General features: G+C 40.3%; 1 protein-coding gene across 3 annotated transcripts in view; it reads left to right on the forward strand.

Annotated features, from left to right (window-relative positions):
* Nucleotides 1-16,568, forward strand: part of ATG3 (autophagy related 3) — a 37,310-nt gene extending 20,742 nt beyond the window's left edge. For all 3 annotated transcript variants that reach the window (XM_018557289.1, XM_018557291.1, XM_018557290.1), the window contains 7 exons: nucleotides 1,040-1,089; nucleotides 2,201-2,279; nucleotides 7,293-7,327; nucleotides 8,615-8,770; nucleotides 13,142-13,269; nucleotides 14,525-14,593; nucleotides 16,352-16,568. In XM_018557289.1, coding sequence (XP_018412791.1) covers nucleotides 1,040-1,089; nucleotides 2,201-2,279; nucleotides 7,293-7,327; nucleotides 8,615-8,770; nucleotides 13,142-13,269; nucleotides 14,525-14,593; nucleotides 16,352-16,433 — 599 coding nt within the window. In that variant the 3' untranslated portion in view covers nucleotides 16,434-16,568. The remainder of the gene's footprint in view (nucleotides 1-1,039; nucleotides 1,090-2,200; nucleotides 2,280-7,292; nucleotides 7,328-8,614; nucleotides 8,771-13,141; nucleotides 13,270-14,524; nucleotides 14,594-16,351) is intronic.
* Nucleotides 16,569-16,846: the final 278 nt, after the last annotated feature.

Consider the following 16,846-nt stretch of genomic DNA (forward strand, 5'->3'; position numbering starts at 1 on the left):
CAGGTAAGCAGTGTTTTGGCGAACCTTTTCCTGGGGATTTGACGCCAACAACAGGGTCTCTTGTATGACATGGCCCCAAGGGCTACATATCCCAGACTTTGGGCCAGAGTTTCTCTTTCAAAAGCTAAGCAACTGCCACCACCCTGTCGTGTGTAAGTTCCTTTATTGGCCACTGAGGTGCCATCATTGGTCTTGGCTTCAAAGTCAGGGAAATAAGTTCTTCATAGCAAACTGAAACCAGAATCGGAGGGGAGCACTGAAGAGGCTATTTAGAATAGTTTTATAGCTGGTGTATGACTTTACCATATATTTGCAAATATAATCAATACGAATTGTTTCTGGGTTATGAGAGTTCTTAATTTGGATTCTCAATTTTGACCAAGTACCCAGTCAGAGGTTTGATACAACTCTTCAAACTCTATCCACTAAAGTTACCTTGTGGACTGTTAAGTGTTGATGTGATTCTATATATTGTTTCATCTAGCTAATGTATATTTTCCCTAAATGTGATGTAGTTCTTAAGGGGAATGTATTGTGGTTTTATACTGGATTGAATCATCACAAGAGTGACCCATCCCTTATCGGCAGACTCAGTGTGAGGGTTTAAACACAATTTGAAGCAAGCTGCCCTGCTCTATTAGCTAACCCATAGTGCTTTGGGAATCATTTGTTATGTATTAAATGTATATTTGTACTACAAGGATTGCATATATAAAGAAAGGTTTTAGAACTTATGAAAACATTTACCTAAAGTAGTATAGGTGTTATCAACAGACCTCCTAATTTTGTTTGCTTTCAGCTTGGCACAGAATGGATTTCCACTAGGCAGTGGTCAAATATGTTGGCCATACCAGCCCAGAATATTCAGTGTGTAACTATGCCCTTCAACATTGTTATTACGGAGTGCCGATCTCCTTTAGATTCTAATGGCCAAGTTTTTTACGCTTATATTTTTAATTCATTTTTTTGCCTATTATTTTTTAAGTAATGTAATAAATCATTAAAAGCTGAATTGATTTTCCCCCTATTTATTTTTTAGGTGTGGGCAACCTAACAGAGGCAGTAAAAGAAATAACCCTTGAGTCCCAGGTTTGTGTGAAGCTTGTGATGAGTACAAAAAAAAAACAACCTTTAAATATACCATTAATTGCAGCTAACTGTAACCTTTTTAAAGTATTTGTACAGTCAATTTTTTTGTTTTGTTTTAGGAAGAGTTACAACCTCTGCCAGTTTATTGTTTGCTGTTTGTGTGCGATTGAGGAGATATCTGTTTACTTCCTGTCCCGGAGACCCAAGGAGAAGTTAGAGGAAATCCCTGAGTTAAGGGAATACCCTTTTCAGACAGTTGTCCCCAGAACAATTGGTCCCTTTGGAAGATTTCCATTTACCTCTTGTTCTAGAGACACTTTGGATTCCCCCTCACTTTCTGTTTTGGTGAATCTCCCTAATTTGGGTGAATCTCCCTAAAGACTAACCCTTTCCCACACCATGCGTAACTAAAAAAAAAAAAGTTTACATTTTAACTTGTGTTAAAGCTTTCTGCTGCCACATCTATTATTTAATTATTTAAACACCCTTGGGTTCTTTTGTGCAGAGTTTTACAGACTCCCTTTGATTGTTTTTGGTGTGTGTTTTTCTATTAAAGTGACACTAAACTCAGGAGTTACCTTATTTGTGTATCCTTGAATCATCTCTGAACTGGGGCTGACACTGTCCTTCCATCTGGAGGGTGGCTACTTTTGTTCCCCATGGTCCCTGTGTGTGTTGTAAAGTAGCCACTGCTCCAAGCTCACTCCCGGGATGGACTACAATCTCAATACAAATTAGAAAACTAAATGCGAGACTGTAGTCCATTACAGAAGCGAGCTTGGATTGATGACTACTATACAGAACACAGGGACCATGGGGAAGAAAAGTAGACACCCTCCAGAAGGAAGGGCAGTGTCCGCACCAATTCAGAGGTGATTTGAGGATCTACAGCTGAGTGATACACAAATAAGATACATTTTTGTTAATAGGGTACCTGAAAGCATTTTTGGGATTTAATTCCTTAGTTTAGTGTCACTTCAATCCTATTTATATGTTTCTCATACAAAGCCCACAAAACATGCAGTGTAGTGATTATTTACAAATGCAGTGCATTTGTCTGTCCTGTTTTTTATTTTATCCTAATTGTGCATATTGTATTTTTATCCCCAAGGATTCTGGGAAAGCAATTGGTAACCCAACCTGCAATGATGATGACGATGATGACGAAGGGGAAGCAGCAGACATGGAAGGTGAATGTTTAAAGAAACGGAAATATTTCACACATAGTTAGTACATTAGTTACTTAGACAGCTGCGGGATAAACCTTCTTATAGCAAACTTTACTAAATGACTGACCTAATTCTGAGTCAGCCAACCAATGTTAAAGCCATGCACCCCCTGTGTGCCTGATATCTGATCTCAAGCAGCTGTTCAGTGGTATGGCAGAATCAATGTAGTATCTTATATAGTCTTCCTCTGATGTCTAATATACAAATCTCTAAATTGAATACATAGTTACATATTATTTGAGGTTGAATAAAGACATAAGTCCATCAAGTCCAACCTGTTTGTGTGTGTGTGTGTGTGTGTGTGTGTGTGTGTGTGTATAGGTCCATGAGTGTTCTCATTCTTAAGAGTACCTGTACCCTTGTGCATTTCGGTCTCTCAGGAAGTCGTCCAAAAGCTTCTTGAATGATTCCAGATTAATTGCGGAAATTACCGCTTGAGGCAGTGAGTTCCAGACCCTAACCGCACGAACTGAGAAGAACCCCCTTCGCCCCTTGTGTTCGAATTTGTTCTCTAGTCTTTGTTACTGAAATAATCTCAAAGAGTTTGTTGCTATGACTATGGGACATTTTGTACATGAAAATCATGTCCCCCCTTAATCTCCTTACTTCCAACGTAAACATGTTTAAATTTAGTAGCCGTGTCTCATAGCTCTGGTCCGCCATCCCCTTTATGAGTTTGGTCGCCCTCCGCTGGACTTTCTCCAGTTCAAGGACATCCTTTCTGTGGACCGGTGCCCAAAACTGCACCGCATACTCCAGGTGGGGCTGAACCATTGATGTGTAACGTGGCATAATTATAGACCTATCCCTGCAAAATATTCCCTTCTTGATGCAAGATTCTACTAGCTTTGCTTACAGCAACCTGGCACTATAATTTATTATTCAGTTTGTGGTCTACAATGACCCCCAAATCTTTCTCCATTTCCCACTTCCCTAGCGGCATACCCATAATTGTATAACCCATTTGCCTATTATTCCTCCCAAAGTGCATAACTTTGCATTTATCGACATTAAACCTCATCTGCCACATAGTTGCCCACTCCCCTATTTTATCCGGGTCCTCCTGCAATGTTACACTATCTTGGTCTGTTTCTATTACCCTCCCAATTTTGGTATCGTCAGCAAACACTGAGAAACCAATACAATACAATACAATACAAAATTACAGAAAGACGAGCATGAACTAGTTTACTTTTTATTGGGATTGTAGTAGCAGGTTTTTATCTACTCCGATAAATACGTTAATAGCTGAGTTAACCTTCTGGCTTTCGCCCCACACTGAAGTACACATTTGGGAACACACTGACCCTTCACGGGGGGTTGTGACATGTGCATTTTTCAACTTTTCATTTATAAAGAGGAACGTGGTCAGGCAGTGTCTAAACAAGTTGAGTAATTAGCATTCTAGAGTATTGAGCCTTAGAGATAGTAGACTGTCATGGAGGTATGTTTAGAGTGATTCCTTACTGTGCTCTTACAGAAGAGGAATGCACTTACATACAGTGTAATGGCTCTCTAGATTGGTGTCTACCCACACAGAGCCTGATAGGGCAAGTGTTGTAACTCTGCACTACTAATTTGAAATGCATGGCAGGTGTCGGAAATTGTGTTTTCATGCCCACCATTGGTATCAATAAATTAAAAGGAAGGATTTGTTGCCTGTGAGGCAGTTTTATGATGGTTAAATAACCCTATTTAAATATTTTGCTTTTTTGCTGTTTGTACAGAATACATGTGTCAGCATAGAGCGAGCATAAAATAGTGGAAAAAAGATATCGAGGGAAACAATATTCTCTTTCTATAATCACCCCCCATTCATATACTGAGTGTATACCTGTTTTTCTACTCCTTTTTCTTTTCTTCAGTTAGAGAGGAAAAATGGAATCATGAAGGTTCTCCATACCTACCCCTTATTATGTTTTCTTGGGAATAAGAACCATAATTCTGATATCACGCAATGCATCACTCGCTAGTGAAATATTGTGCATTAGCTGCACCTTTTTTAATCTAATGGACCCCAATATAGCAAGTGCTCAATTCCATGTCAGAGAGGTGAACCGTAAACTGGCTATCTACTGCCAGAAATTTTAACCGGAAGTGCTTGTTTTGGCACTCCCTGCTCAACAAAAGTTGATTTTTTTTTTTTTCAGTCGACTTTTGTCAAAGGTGCCAGTCCGAAAATTCTCGGATCAACAGCCCCTACAGCCAATCAGATGCACACGCTATTCGGGGGTTCAGCAGCTGCTGGAGAAGAGGCTGCTAAATACAGTAGCCGGCAGCAGGGATTTCTCCATCCATGCTGTTTAGTGTGAATTGGGGAATTGATGGATTTTGATTTCAAGACTCGAAGCATGTATAGCCAGCTTAAGTGACGAAAGGCAAGAAAAGCAATCTTGATCACAAATATATTGTTCATATTGGATCTTTAGTATTCAAAGTCCATCTTTATAATCAGAAAGTCTGTTTGTAAATGTAACAGGTTTCAGAAAGGATTTGCTTTTTACTACTGCTAACAAACAGACATTTTCATGTTCCAAACCTTTAGAATAAGAAAGTCTTTTTGTATAGGTAACAGATAACACTAAAGACTATTTTTGAGTACTTTTACTTGCCTCGGGAATTAATGTTCCAATAAAACAGCTTTGATGATGCTGACACTCTAACTGTCCTGAAATGTGTTGGTTATGCAGCTTTACCAAAAATATATACCGGTTTGTCTATAATAATCAATTATGATCTGTAAATCTGATCAGTCTGCCTTTTGTCATTGAGATTTCCCTTTGACATGGAGTTGCATGCTCGCTATACTGACTTAATTTAGTTTCCCATCTGTCACAAAGTTCATATACTGAATGTGAATTTGTAAGACGGGCTACCTGGTTTCTTCTCTAAAGGACTTTTGTTATACCACTGGAATTCCTCCTGAAAAAATGAGGCGCACTTCCTGGTATGTAAGGGTGCCTAGGCAACCCTGTACCTACAGCCTCATTGCTGTATATCTGCAGGGTGAGATTAAAGTGTTACTAAACCCAAAGTAAAAAAATCATGGTCAGTACCTTCATAGCTCTTCAGCTGTGGCGCTTGTAATATCGACGTCAGACAGCCATCCTTTTAAAATCTCCTTAGGTGCAACTTCCTTTCTGAGGGTGGCTACATTTACTCTACATGGTCCACTGTGTGGGCCACCCTCCTGCGCACTCCTGACATGGACTACAATTATACCAGGGAGGTACCAGCATGAATTAATTAATACACTGAGGCATTTGTAGTTTAAATAAAGCAGTGCATGTGACCGCAATTTGCCGTATGTGGGCTGCTCGCACACTTTTGCCAGAAATTGTTGTAATACAGGTGAAGTGAGGAGCTCACAGGAGGAAAAGGTACAGGAATAAAAAGGGTAATTTAAAATTATTGGCAGATTTAAAACAAAAGCAATGGTTGTGAACATTTGTTTGGACTTGGATGTCTTTTTCACAGGATCATTTAATGACACATAAAGGTTCTGCTCTTTCTTATTCCTAGCTACCTCGTAAGATCAGGAGTGAGATTTGTTGTCACTACTTTTCTGCTCACTGTTGTTCTTTATGGAGGCTATAATATGAGTATGCAAAGTCCTGCCTCCACACAGAGCTTGTCACACATGATCTGTTTTATGTGGTTTCACAGGCTTGTGGGTTGCTCTTTCCTCGTTGCTGTGCTTCTGCTGGTACCTGTGGTTCTACAAGCATGTTCTCTGTTCTACCTTCCTTGTGGCACAGAGCTGGCAGCTATGGGCATTGCTTGCCTCACTTTATGATTAATATATGTTGCATCTAGACCACTTTCTACCCAGCCTCCTAATCTCTCTCAATATTTAACTCCTGCTCAGAGCAGCTTTTATTGCCTGAGCAGCGTTCCATTTACCTATGAGCCCCTGCCTGTGCTTTCATTACTGACCTGCTTTTTCCTTAGACTGATCTTTTGTGTACCTTCTCCTCCTGGTTTTGCTTGTTTGCCGCCTGCCCTGGCCTTTTGGACTGTCTTCTGGACCTCTGTATTCTCTGTTGCCATCTTCAATAGTGCTGCCTGAAAACTTCCGCTTTCTCCTTGTCCTGTGTATATAGGTAGTCTCCACACCTCGAGCAGGGTGAACCCGGGTAAGCACACAGCAAAGCCCAAATGTCCATGATGGGATCCCTAGCAGATTACTGGCTGGCCCTTAAGGTGGCCATACACTGTACAACCATTGCAAGACCTTAGTCTTGCGATGGTTGTAAAGTAATTTAAAAAACGTACGATCTGCCCATCTTGGCCACGCAGATCATACTTGCGATCATCGCAAGCCCGCCCCCCTGAGGGGTGGGCTTCCGATGACTGCAATGCTGAACGGGCAGTGTGCGCACACCGGCCCGTTCGGCATTTGTCTCCCGAGCATCGTTCAAACCAGCAGAAAATCGTAAGATTTTCGGCTGGTTTTCTAGCATGCTCCTTAGACAAAAGACGTGCGACCGTACAGTAGAAACGGTCGCACGTCTTCATTCACACTGCACGATTCTCGTACGATCTCATGATTTTCCTGTGAGAATCGTGCAGTGTATGGGCACCTTTTAGACTCCATTCTCTGGAGAACCCCACTCCCCCTGATCGCTCTTGGACTTATTTGTTACTGTGAGAGAAATATAGTGGAAAACAAGGTATGGTAATTCGTTCACGGTGAAAAGACACACAGGCACTGCTTGTGACTGGTTCTTTGCCTTCTGCCTCCCTTTTTGGCTTCCCCACTTCAGTTTCTTTTTAGAACACCAATTCTTTAACCTATCATATAACTAGAATGATAAACATCGCATTGTATTTTTTTTTTGTCTGATAGAAATGCACAGCTTTAGATAAATGTATGAAACGGATTTTAAAGATTATAAAATTGTATAGGTTGACCAACGGACGGACACCCTGGACATTTGTATACCAAATTTATGACTTACTTTCTTTTTCCAGAGTATGAAGACAGCGGATTGCTGGAAAATGATGATGTAAGCCTTAAATTTTTATATTTTTTTAAAGACATTTTGTAAACAAATACTTATATATAGTAAGCGGTACGTTTTTATGTGGCATTTTAGTGAAAGCCATTTTATGACATGCTGTAGTTTTATGTTTATTTTGCACTGAGCAGGTGACACTAAGGATCCATGATAAATACACATAAGTAAAATTTGTCTGAGTAAACATATTCTCCATGACAATACTCTTAATGCGTAGGTAAAGCTTAAAATCCGAAAATGCTGACAGGTAAGGTTTTATGACCGAAGAGGCTCTGTATATCTCTTCTGTCATAATTGCTGCTCCTTGTCTGTCAGTGTTTGTGTGCAATGACCCACGCATGCGCAGATCAGTACACAAGCTTGGCAAAGTCCTGTGCTGAAATGAAGTAACTTCCGAGCGCATGCATGGGCTTTGCATCATCTTGGCCCAGCCAATTAACTGTCTGAAGACGCCTAACCAGTAGGAAGGCAGCGGTGGAGAGTGCTGACATGGAGGGGATCACCTGAAAGTTAAGTCACCCATAATGTGCTAACATGCTGTGCATGCTAACGCATTATGGCAAATACTTCCTGGGGGCCCAAAAAGTTCTGTGCTTTACTAGAATTTTATTAACGCAGAACAGTTGTAGAAGTGGCAGACTTTGTCTTGGGTTCCAAGGCCTCCCTCTCTTACTGGGCAACATTACTGACAAGCATGTTGTATAACCAGAAAACTAGGGCTTCACATGTTTGCCTGGTAACAGATCTCATGATTGGGATCCTCAAGGGTAACTAAGTAGCAGCATTAATGAACCAACAGACAAGGTAAAGGGGAACTCTATACAAATTATAATGAAATACGGAGGCATAGGAAGGTCTAGATCAGTGGTGGCGAACCTTGGCACTCCAGCTGTTTTGGAACTACAAGTCCCATGAGGCATTGCAAGGCTCTGATCGCCACAGAAATAACTCCCAGAGGCAGACGCATGTTGGGATTTGTAGTTTTGGCACAGCTGGAGTGCCAAGGTTCTTTTTCCATTCACCATGGTCAAGGGAAGGATTAGAATCACCTGACAGAGACTCTAATCCTTCCCTATTCTCATTAGATTGGCTTGAGTTCTAGTTTAAATGTTGCTATGGGACTATAGAGAGAAATGAAGTGAAAATGATTGCTTTGGAATTGGGGGTTATTAATCAAGGATTTTTTCGAAAATGAATGCGTTTGTTTTATCTTCATTGCAAAGGAGGACTTGACTTCTTCTTCTTCTTCTTCTTCTTTTTTTACTTCTCAACAAGGCAACTGTGGACACCGCAAAAATTGCAGAAGCATGCAAACCAAAAGCTGATGTTGGGGGTGATGATGCAATCTTACAGACTAGAACTTATGACCTTTACATCACATATGACAAGTATTATCAAACGCCAAGACTTTGGTTATTCGGCTACGATGAGGTATGTCTTGGGGAAATATGGCAGCTACCTTCTGGAAAATCCATACAATGGGCTTAAACAGTGGCTGTTTGATTTGCATACGATGTCTATGTTTAACCCTTTCTGCCACTGACATAAGGCATATGGTGTAACAAAAAGGTTCCCAGCTGGCAAGCTCAGTATGCATTCACCTTTCTGCTATAAGATCATTGTCTCTTCTGCGACCATAAGCTTATAACACAAGGGTCCGTCCCCCTGACTGTTCTTTGTAAAGAACAGTCAGTACTGATCACTCCAGTGTTTGTTCATAAACTGAGGAGATAGTAAACTATGTCCCCAGATATGAATGAACAGGAAGTGCTACACATCACTTCCTGTTCATTCATGACTGGGAACATAGTAAACATGTATTATCTCCTTTTATGAATGGACAGGAGGTGCTCAGTACAGAGGCTTCCTGTCTTTTCATAACTGGGGAGATAGTAAATGTTCACTATCTCCCCAGTTTATGAGCAAACACTAGAGTGGTCTGTTTGTTTAGACCGCTGATATTACCCCAAAGCCCCCTGACGGTATTGTAAAAAATAAAAAAAAGGTTTTAAGAATATGCGCTACGTCATTAGAACACAGCAGTACTTGAGGTTTTTCTTTTTTTTTTCCTTTTAAATATAACATTTAATTTCACTGCGTGGCAGCACATGGCAAAGCCTTGCAACGCATTGCTGTGTGTTGTAATACGCTGCATTGCATTTAAATGTGTATGCCTGCATAATTTTATTGCAACACACACCAACACCGCGCACAAACTGCAGATCAGACGTTACCACAACATACGTGTGTAGCCATTCTCTAGATTTTTAGCATAAGTTGCTTATTTACAGTTTTGCGTACCTCCCTTTTCAACCGCTTTGTTCTCAAGACTAAAGTGCTCCTAAGAAGGTTTAATCTTTCACCCTCCCATCACCGTCCTTTCATCCATCCTTCCTACTCCACTTGTGGTGTTGGAATCACAGTGCAAGCTAAACCAGACTAAAGCTGGTCATACTCTGATAGATTTTCGAGCAAATGTTCATATGAGAAATCTCGTCGGAACCTTTTTATAATACCATCAGACACTTGACAAATGTTATTTAAAATTGTACACCAGTCATTCCAAAATTGAATGTTAAAATCAAAATGTCAAAGTGTTATCTTGTACATCATGTTATCTTGTTATCTTGTAGGGGGGCAGAGGCAGGGCCATCCATATAATGAGCTAGCCTTGGGTCATAGGGGAGGCGGCAGATGTGTAAGGGCCATAGACATCTCCCCACCCAGCTCTTGGCAACCTGGGACGCTCTGGTTGTCGTCCGGCCCATCTCCTGGCAACCAGTGATGTCAGCTGGGCAGGACAGCGGCCAGAGCGTATTCTGTTCCCATTAAAAAAAAGGTAGTAAAGTGTATGTTTGGTTTTCTTAAACCATCTGAAAGCATGAATGGGACCTACCTTTATGCTGAGCATGAATGGTCACCCCTGAGCATAGGGAATGATGAAATCTAGAAAATGGATGGCACCTGAAATAAGTTTGCTTGCTTTGGGGAATACCTACACTTTCTGTTCCCATTAAAAAAAAGGTAGTAAAGTGTATGTTTGGTTTTCTTAAACCATCTGAAAGCATGAATGGGACCTACCTTTATGCTGAGCATGAATGGTCACCCCTGAGCATAGGGAATGATGAAATCTAGAAAATGGATGGCACCTGAAATAAGTTTGCTTGCTTTGGGGAATACCTACACTTTCTGTTCCCATTAAAAAAAAGGTAGTAAAGTGTATGTTTGGTTTTCTTAAACCATCTGAAAGCATGAATTGTTTTGCTCAGCATAAAGGTAGGTCCCATTCAAAAAAATCCTTGATTAATAACCCCCAATGCTCGATTTTTTTCGAAAAAATCCTTGATTAATAACCCCCAATGCTGAGCATAAAGGTAGGTCCCATTCATGCTTTCAGATGGTTTAAGAAAACCAAACATACACTTTACTACCTTTTTTTTAATCATTGTCATTGTGAAATCACAGCACTAAGGAGAAAAACCTGCACTTGCCGAGTGTCATCTAAAATTTGGTTCACTGCACCTAAAAACATTTAGCGGAAAACCAGTAAACCCAGAAGAAGTCTTCTTCTAGTATGGTGTTGCTCAGCCAAGAATCTCTTCCCTCCACTTTTGTCAATTATTGAAGTATACGTGAAGATTCTTCGTTTACCTGGTTACAACAGAGCTGCCCCATGTATATGCATCTAAACCCTTCCTGTTTTAGGATTGACCACTATACACATAGGACTTGTTGTAACTGTTTATGAAATCATTGCGCATAGATCTTAAGCAGGACTTAAACTAATGACCTCTGGATTACAACTCTTTTGTCTTATGATTTGTCTTTCCAAATATCCTTATGGTAACGCAACAGCATTCGTTTCATTTCAGCCTAAGATGAATGATTGTATGTATAAAAACTGCAATATATTTTGTATAGTTCAATTGATAATAAGTGAATTCTGGGAAATGTAGTTTAGTGATTTCCTGATGGTAGAAAACCATGAGGATGTTTGTTTGTTTTTTGTTTGTTTTTTTTCTCTTGCAGAAAGGAAAAACATGTAGAAAGTTTGGAATTTGTAGTGATAAAAATCACCTTTATTTGCTAACTTACAAGAGAATTAAAGACAAATTCCTTTGGCTTTTCTTCTCTTTTGGGTCACCAATGTACTCCTGTGACCCAAAGTCAGCGGATAGCAGGCTATGCATATTACTGACTGACAAAGCAGAGCCGCGTAGCAGCCAGGAAGGATCCCGACAGTATCGTTGGGATTCACCTCAGCTGCCTAAGACTGGGCTATAGATTGTTTGTTTGTTTTTGTTAAGTCTGTGAGCTGAATGGGAAAAAAAATCAGCATGGATGGAGGAATCTCCCACTGTGGCTATTGTATTTTGACAGTCCGCATCTGATTTAGATGCAGGTACTGTGTGGCCAACAATTGTCCGCCCAGCTTCTGTGATTTTGTTAGATGAACTATGTCGGGCGGAAGGCAGTAGTAAGGGCAACCAATGAAGCAAATTCGCTCAGTGTATGGTCAACTTTAGTGGCTGCTGGATCTGCCTTTCTAGATCCAGAGACCACAGTGCCCACCCCCTCCCATGTCTGCCCCTCCAATGAGTGCTTGAGGAACAGGGAGGAGGGGGAAATCCAGTGGGGATCCCTCCGCAGGAAGACGAGACCGAGAGGTGAGCGATACGTGGTTATAGTGCTGGGCGATCTTCGTATATAGCTGGCGGGGGGACAGCTTCAGTATCCCAAGCCAGCTCTAAGCTGCGTGGACAGTATGTTTTACTGTCCCCACACTTCTTCTTTTAGGTAATAAAAGATGCAAGCCTTTGGAACATGTTGGGTTCCTTCCTCAGGCATTTCACAATAGGTAACACGATAAAATAATATTCTTCTGGTATGACAGAGAGTTGAATGCTTCCATTTGGCCAGATATTACACAGGGATTTAGGGGATCTTATAAAGCATACTTCAAGGTGTGTGTGTGTGTGTGTGTGTGTGTGTGTGTGTGTGAGGCCCTATTTTAAACCTGGAATAAGTTCACTATAATTAACCTTTTTGATGGCTAAGTCTGAGAACAAGCTCACATTACACTGCCCATCCTAATGTCTCGTCCATATGACTAGGTGTATGGAGTATATTACTCCAATATGGATAATAAAGCTCTCTAAAGTCCCCCACAATAAGTGCCACGATGTTGCATTCATATATGAAGACTTTTAACAGTCTAAGTAAACATTGCATTAATCCGAACAAACCCTCTGACCCATCAGTGGGTTAAAGTATGGTAATGATTCAATCTCAGTCCTTTAAGCAGGGTCCCAAGTTCAGCAGGTTCATCTATTGGAGCTCAGCATTGACCACAACTGAATGTCACTAAAGTGCAGTAGTTTTAATAGCGTTTGGACAAATGGAGCAATTCCAAGTACTCTCATCCATTGAAGCATCAAAAGGCACAGTCTGAGAATGACCGCATCCTACGTTAGTGCAACATTTTATTATTGACATCCTTTTACATTTCTAGAAGCTCTATGGGATTTATTATGCAAGGTGTCTGAGTGGATCACTGAGTACTGCATTCTTCACATCTAGCCATATGGACTTCACGGTATGATTTTAAGGTGCAGTTATCAGACTTCGCCATCGCAGGCTTTGCATATAGCTAATGCACCCATTTCAGCTCTTGGAGTGACCTTTTGAAATACCATTACATAATTGTTTCTTGCATTTTTATTTAGGTTCTGTTTTTATTTTACCCTTTTAGTTTTATCCTCTGTAATTCTTAAACACATTCATTATTATTTGTGTTAATAGCAACGTAAGCCATTGACCGTAGAAAACATGTATGAAGACATTAGCCAAGACCATGTGAAGAAAACTGTGACCATTGAGAACCACCCTAACCTCCCACCTCCACCAATGTGCTCTGTACACCCATGCAGGTATTTATTTCTTGTAGTGTGTCAGTCTCTAGTGGGATAATGGCTGTAAGTATGGTAAAAGTGTTTTACTGACTCAATGGCTTAATTTCCACTCGCCCCCACGCAATTTTCACTCGCAATTTGCGAGGGGGCGAGTGGAAATTTTGAGCCCTGGTTGTGGTCATCTCACCTGCAGTGAATGTTTGGTGAGTTACATTGACTGACTTATAAATATGCCCCTAGTCTTTTATATTTTGATTTGTTAACAAGTTCAAACTTCTTATTAAACTATCATGTGTTAAAACGTGACTTGATGTTATTAGTGTTGTCCTGTTTCTTCTACAGTATATTGCTGGGAACGTCTAAGGAACTGCCCTAGTACAGTATCAAGTAAATCCATTTTTGGTCACACAGCACCAGTCGCATAAATGATCTAATATAACGTGTATGCCATGTTCTGCTGGTTACTGTAAAAATCCTCCTTCCACTGATGCCAGATACTCCCCACAGTGGTTATCTTCTGACCTTGCAAGGGTTAAGAGCTGCAACTGTGAAAGCCTCCCACTGTCCATTTAAACGTCTCTTCATTTTGTGAATGGACTCTTTGTCCATTCACACAATGCCTCTCCCTCCTCCATTCACAGAATTCCTTACATTCTGTAAAAATAATAGAGACGTTTGTGAATGGACTAGGGGAGAGAAAGAGGAGGGCACACAGTGCAATCCTTCACAGTTCAGGCTGCAGCCTCTCATCCTTGCAGCTCCAGACATTCTTTGCTGTCACCTGTGATGAGATAATACACACGTATATGTTCCGCTGGCAGACCCTAGCTGCTAACTTCACAATCCCTTTTCTGTGCCATGGGAGACTCAAATCATTACAAACAGCTTTTGGGTTTTCAGAAGACCCCACATCCCACAATGCAGCAAATTGAGAGCTTCCCATGTTGTACTGTGGGATATGATCTTACTGGAAAGGTGAATTTCATGTAGAACTACTTGGGACTTCCAGTGCACAGGGGAGGCAATAGTAAAGATATCAGCGGAGGTCTGCAGGTAATGGGTGGTATATCTTCGTACAAATAAACTTTAATGTTGGGCCATTTCAGAATGCTCTGAAAACCTTGCATGCCACAGGCCAAATGAAATGCAGTGTTCTAAAATGATGTATTATATTACATGCATATACAGACAAACGGTATAGTCATAGTTGTATTGTCATCAACATAAATACACTAATGTTAAACTGTTTTTTTGGGGGTTTTTTAACTTTCAGACATGCGGAGGTAATGAAAAAAATAATTGAAACAGTCGCAGAAGGTGGAGGAGAGCTAGGAGTTCACATGTATCCTTTCTTCTATTTGGAACTTGTGAGATATAGATATGTGTATGTATATGTGTTTTTAATAAGTGTGTGTGTGTGTATGTATGTATGTATATAATATTAATAATTCCTCGTACCAGTTTTTTTTTTTGTGTGTGTGTGCGCAGTGAACAAATAGGTGGATATTTATAACCTACGTGACAACCTTCAGATGATAACCTACAGTATCTAGCTTGTGTTCTGCATTAAAACGTATACATTAGAGTCTGTTTGTTTACATTAGATCAGTCATTGATGACTTGATTGACTTAAAGGAGAACTATGGGGTCAGTGTTTTTCCCCATAGTTCTCCTTAGGGACAGTGACAAGACTACCAGGCTGAAAAAAGCCCATTGTAATACTGAGATAAAATGTATGTCCTCTGTCTGATTACCAGTTACAATGTGAGTGTCCTCAAATGTTGAAGTAAACCTAAATGCTAACAATTGTACAGGACTAATATAACATACAGCAGGGCTCAACATTTCAAGTCTTCAGCTACTAGCCAGGCGTTTAGGGCTGCAACAACTAATCGACATAATCGATGATTGAAAAAGTTGACAACTTTTTCAATAATCGATTAATCGGCTTCCGATTGGTTGGCCCTGTTCACGGCTCCACACACGCTGCGCGCCACACCTCCTCATGCTCGCCGCTGCCAGATCCGCCCACATCCACACGCCGCACCTCCTAAGGAGGAGGAGGTGTGGGCGGATGACAGCCGCCAATAGACAGGCCCGATCTCAGAAACAAGTTGCTGGAAGACTGCTCAGGAAAGCCTAAAAAAAAAAATGTAACCGATTAATCGAACTTAATAATCGGCTAACCGATTTTGAAAATAATCGTTAGCTGCAGCTCTACAGGCGTTAAAAGTTACTCGCCACCAGTTGCCGCACCTAACCCCTAGCCTGCCCCGGGCTTAACTCCGCCCCTAAACACGCCCTCTTAAATTATCCTATGAAATTACATATTTAAATGTTTTATTCAGAATAAAGTTACAAAAATAAATAACTTTTACAATATTACCATAAAGCAATGTAAACATAAGGGAAGATGTATCCAGAAATGCCAGAATGGCACCAGTTATAGGGGACTACAACTTCCAGCTTCACTTTATATATAAATGCAGAATAACGGCTATAGAGGATTACAACTCTCAGCAACACTTTATCCAAAAATGCAGAACGGTACCAGTTATAAAGTGTTGCTGAGGGTTGTAGTCCTCTATAGCTGTTATCATTCTGCATTTATATATAAAGTGTAGCTGGGAGTTGTAGTCCTCTATAACTGGTACCATTCTGCATTTTTGGATAGAGGACTACAACTCCCAGCTACACTTTATATATAAATGCAGAATGGCACCAGCTATAGAGGACTATAACTCCCAGCTACACTTTATACAGGAAAAACCTAATCACCAAATAGAAAAACTGTAAAGAATTGCCCCCAACTTCCTATGGCATCAGTATGATGTCACATTCCCGCCAGATAATTCAAATAATAAACCTAAACAATCATGAAAGGGAATGTTTTCCAACTATCCTAAAGAATAGACTGGAGTACCTGCTTGCAGAGCTCAAATTACATTCATGACCCTTTGCAGATCGGTCTCCCCCTCCAAAATTATTTTGTAGTAGGAAGGCCTAAATAACGAATCTTTAAAAAAAAACATTGACTGGGAGGTAGCAATGACTGTGCATAGAGTCTATACCTACTATTTCCTTAACCATGAATCCTCAGGTACCTGCTTATTTTTCTAAAATTTGTACAGGCAGTGATTCCTACAATAGAATATGATTACACGCGGCATTTTACAATGTAACTGCAACCATCCATATTCAGATCCTGTGAAAGCTCAATTTTTAACGACACAAACTTCTTTTTTTTTTCTCAAACATACAAATATGCAAAATTTCTGTAATGTATAATACGCTTATTTGATTAAATTTCTGCATTTAAACAAGTCCAAGGTGTCATTTCTTTTCTCCTGATACCTGAAAGTGGATGCAAATATAAACAAATTACAATAGACATCCCCAAATATTTTTTGATTGTGGAAACGCATAGTAATAATCAGTCTTAAAGTAGAACTGAAGCAAAACTTTTTTTTTAGTTTTGGCTAGAGTAAGGGAGAGTTGTATTCCCATTTTAACTTTTATTTGTTTTCTCTCGGTGTCCCATTGGGAAGATTTTCCTTCACTTCCTGTCCAATAGCCACAACAGGAAGTGAGGGAA

The sequence above is a fragment of the Nanorana parkeri genome, unplaced genomic scaffold, assembly GCF_000935625.1.
Source record: "Nanorana parkeri isolate BGI_ZX_2015 unplaced genomic scaffold, ASM93562v1 scaffold278, whole genome shotgun sequence".
Classification (NCBI taxonomy): domain Eukaryota; kingdom Metazoa; phylum Chordata; class Amphibia; order Anura; family Dicroglossidae; genus Nanorana; species Nanorana parkeri.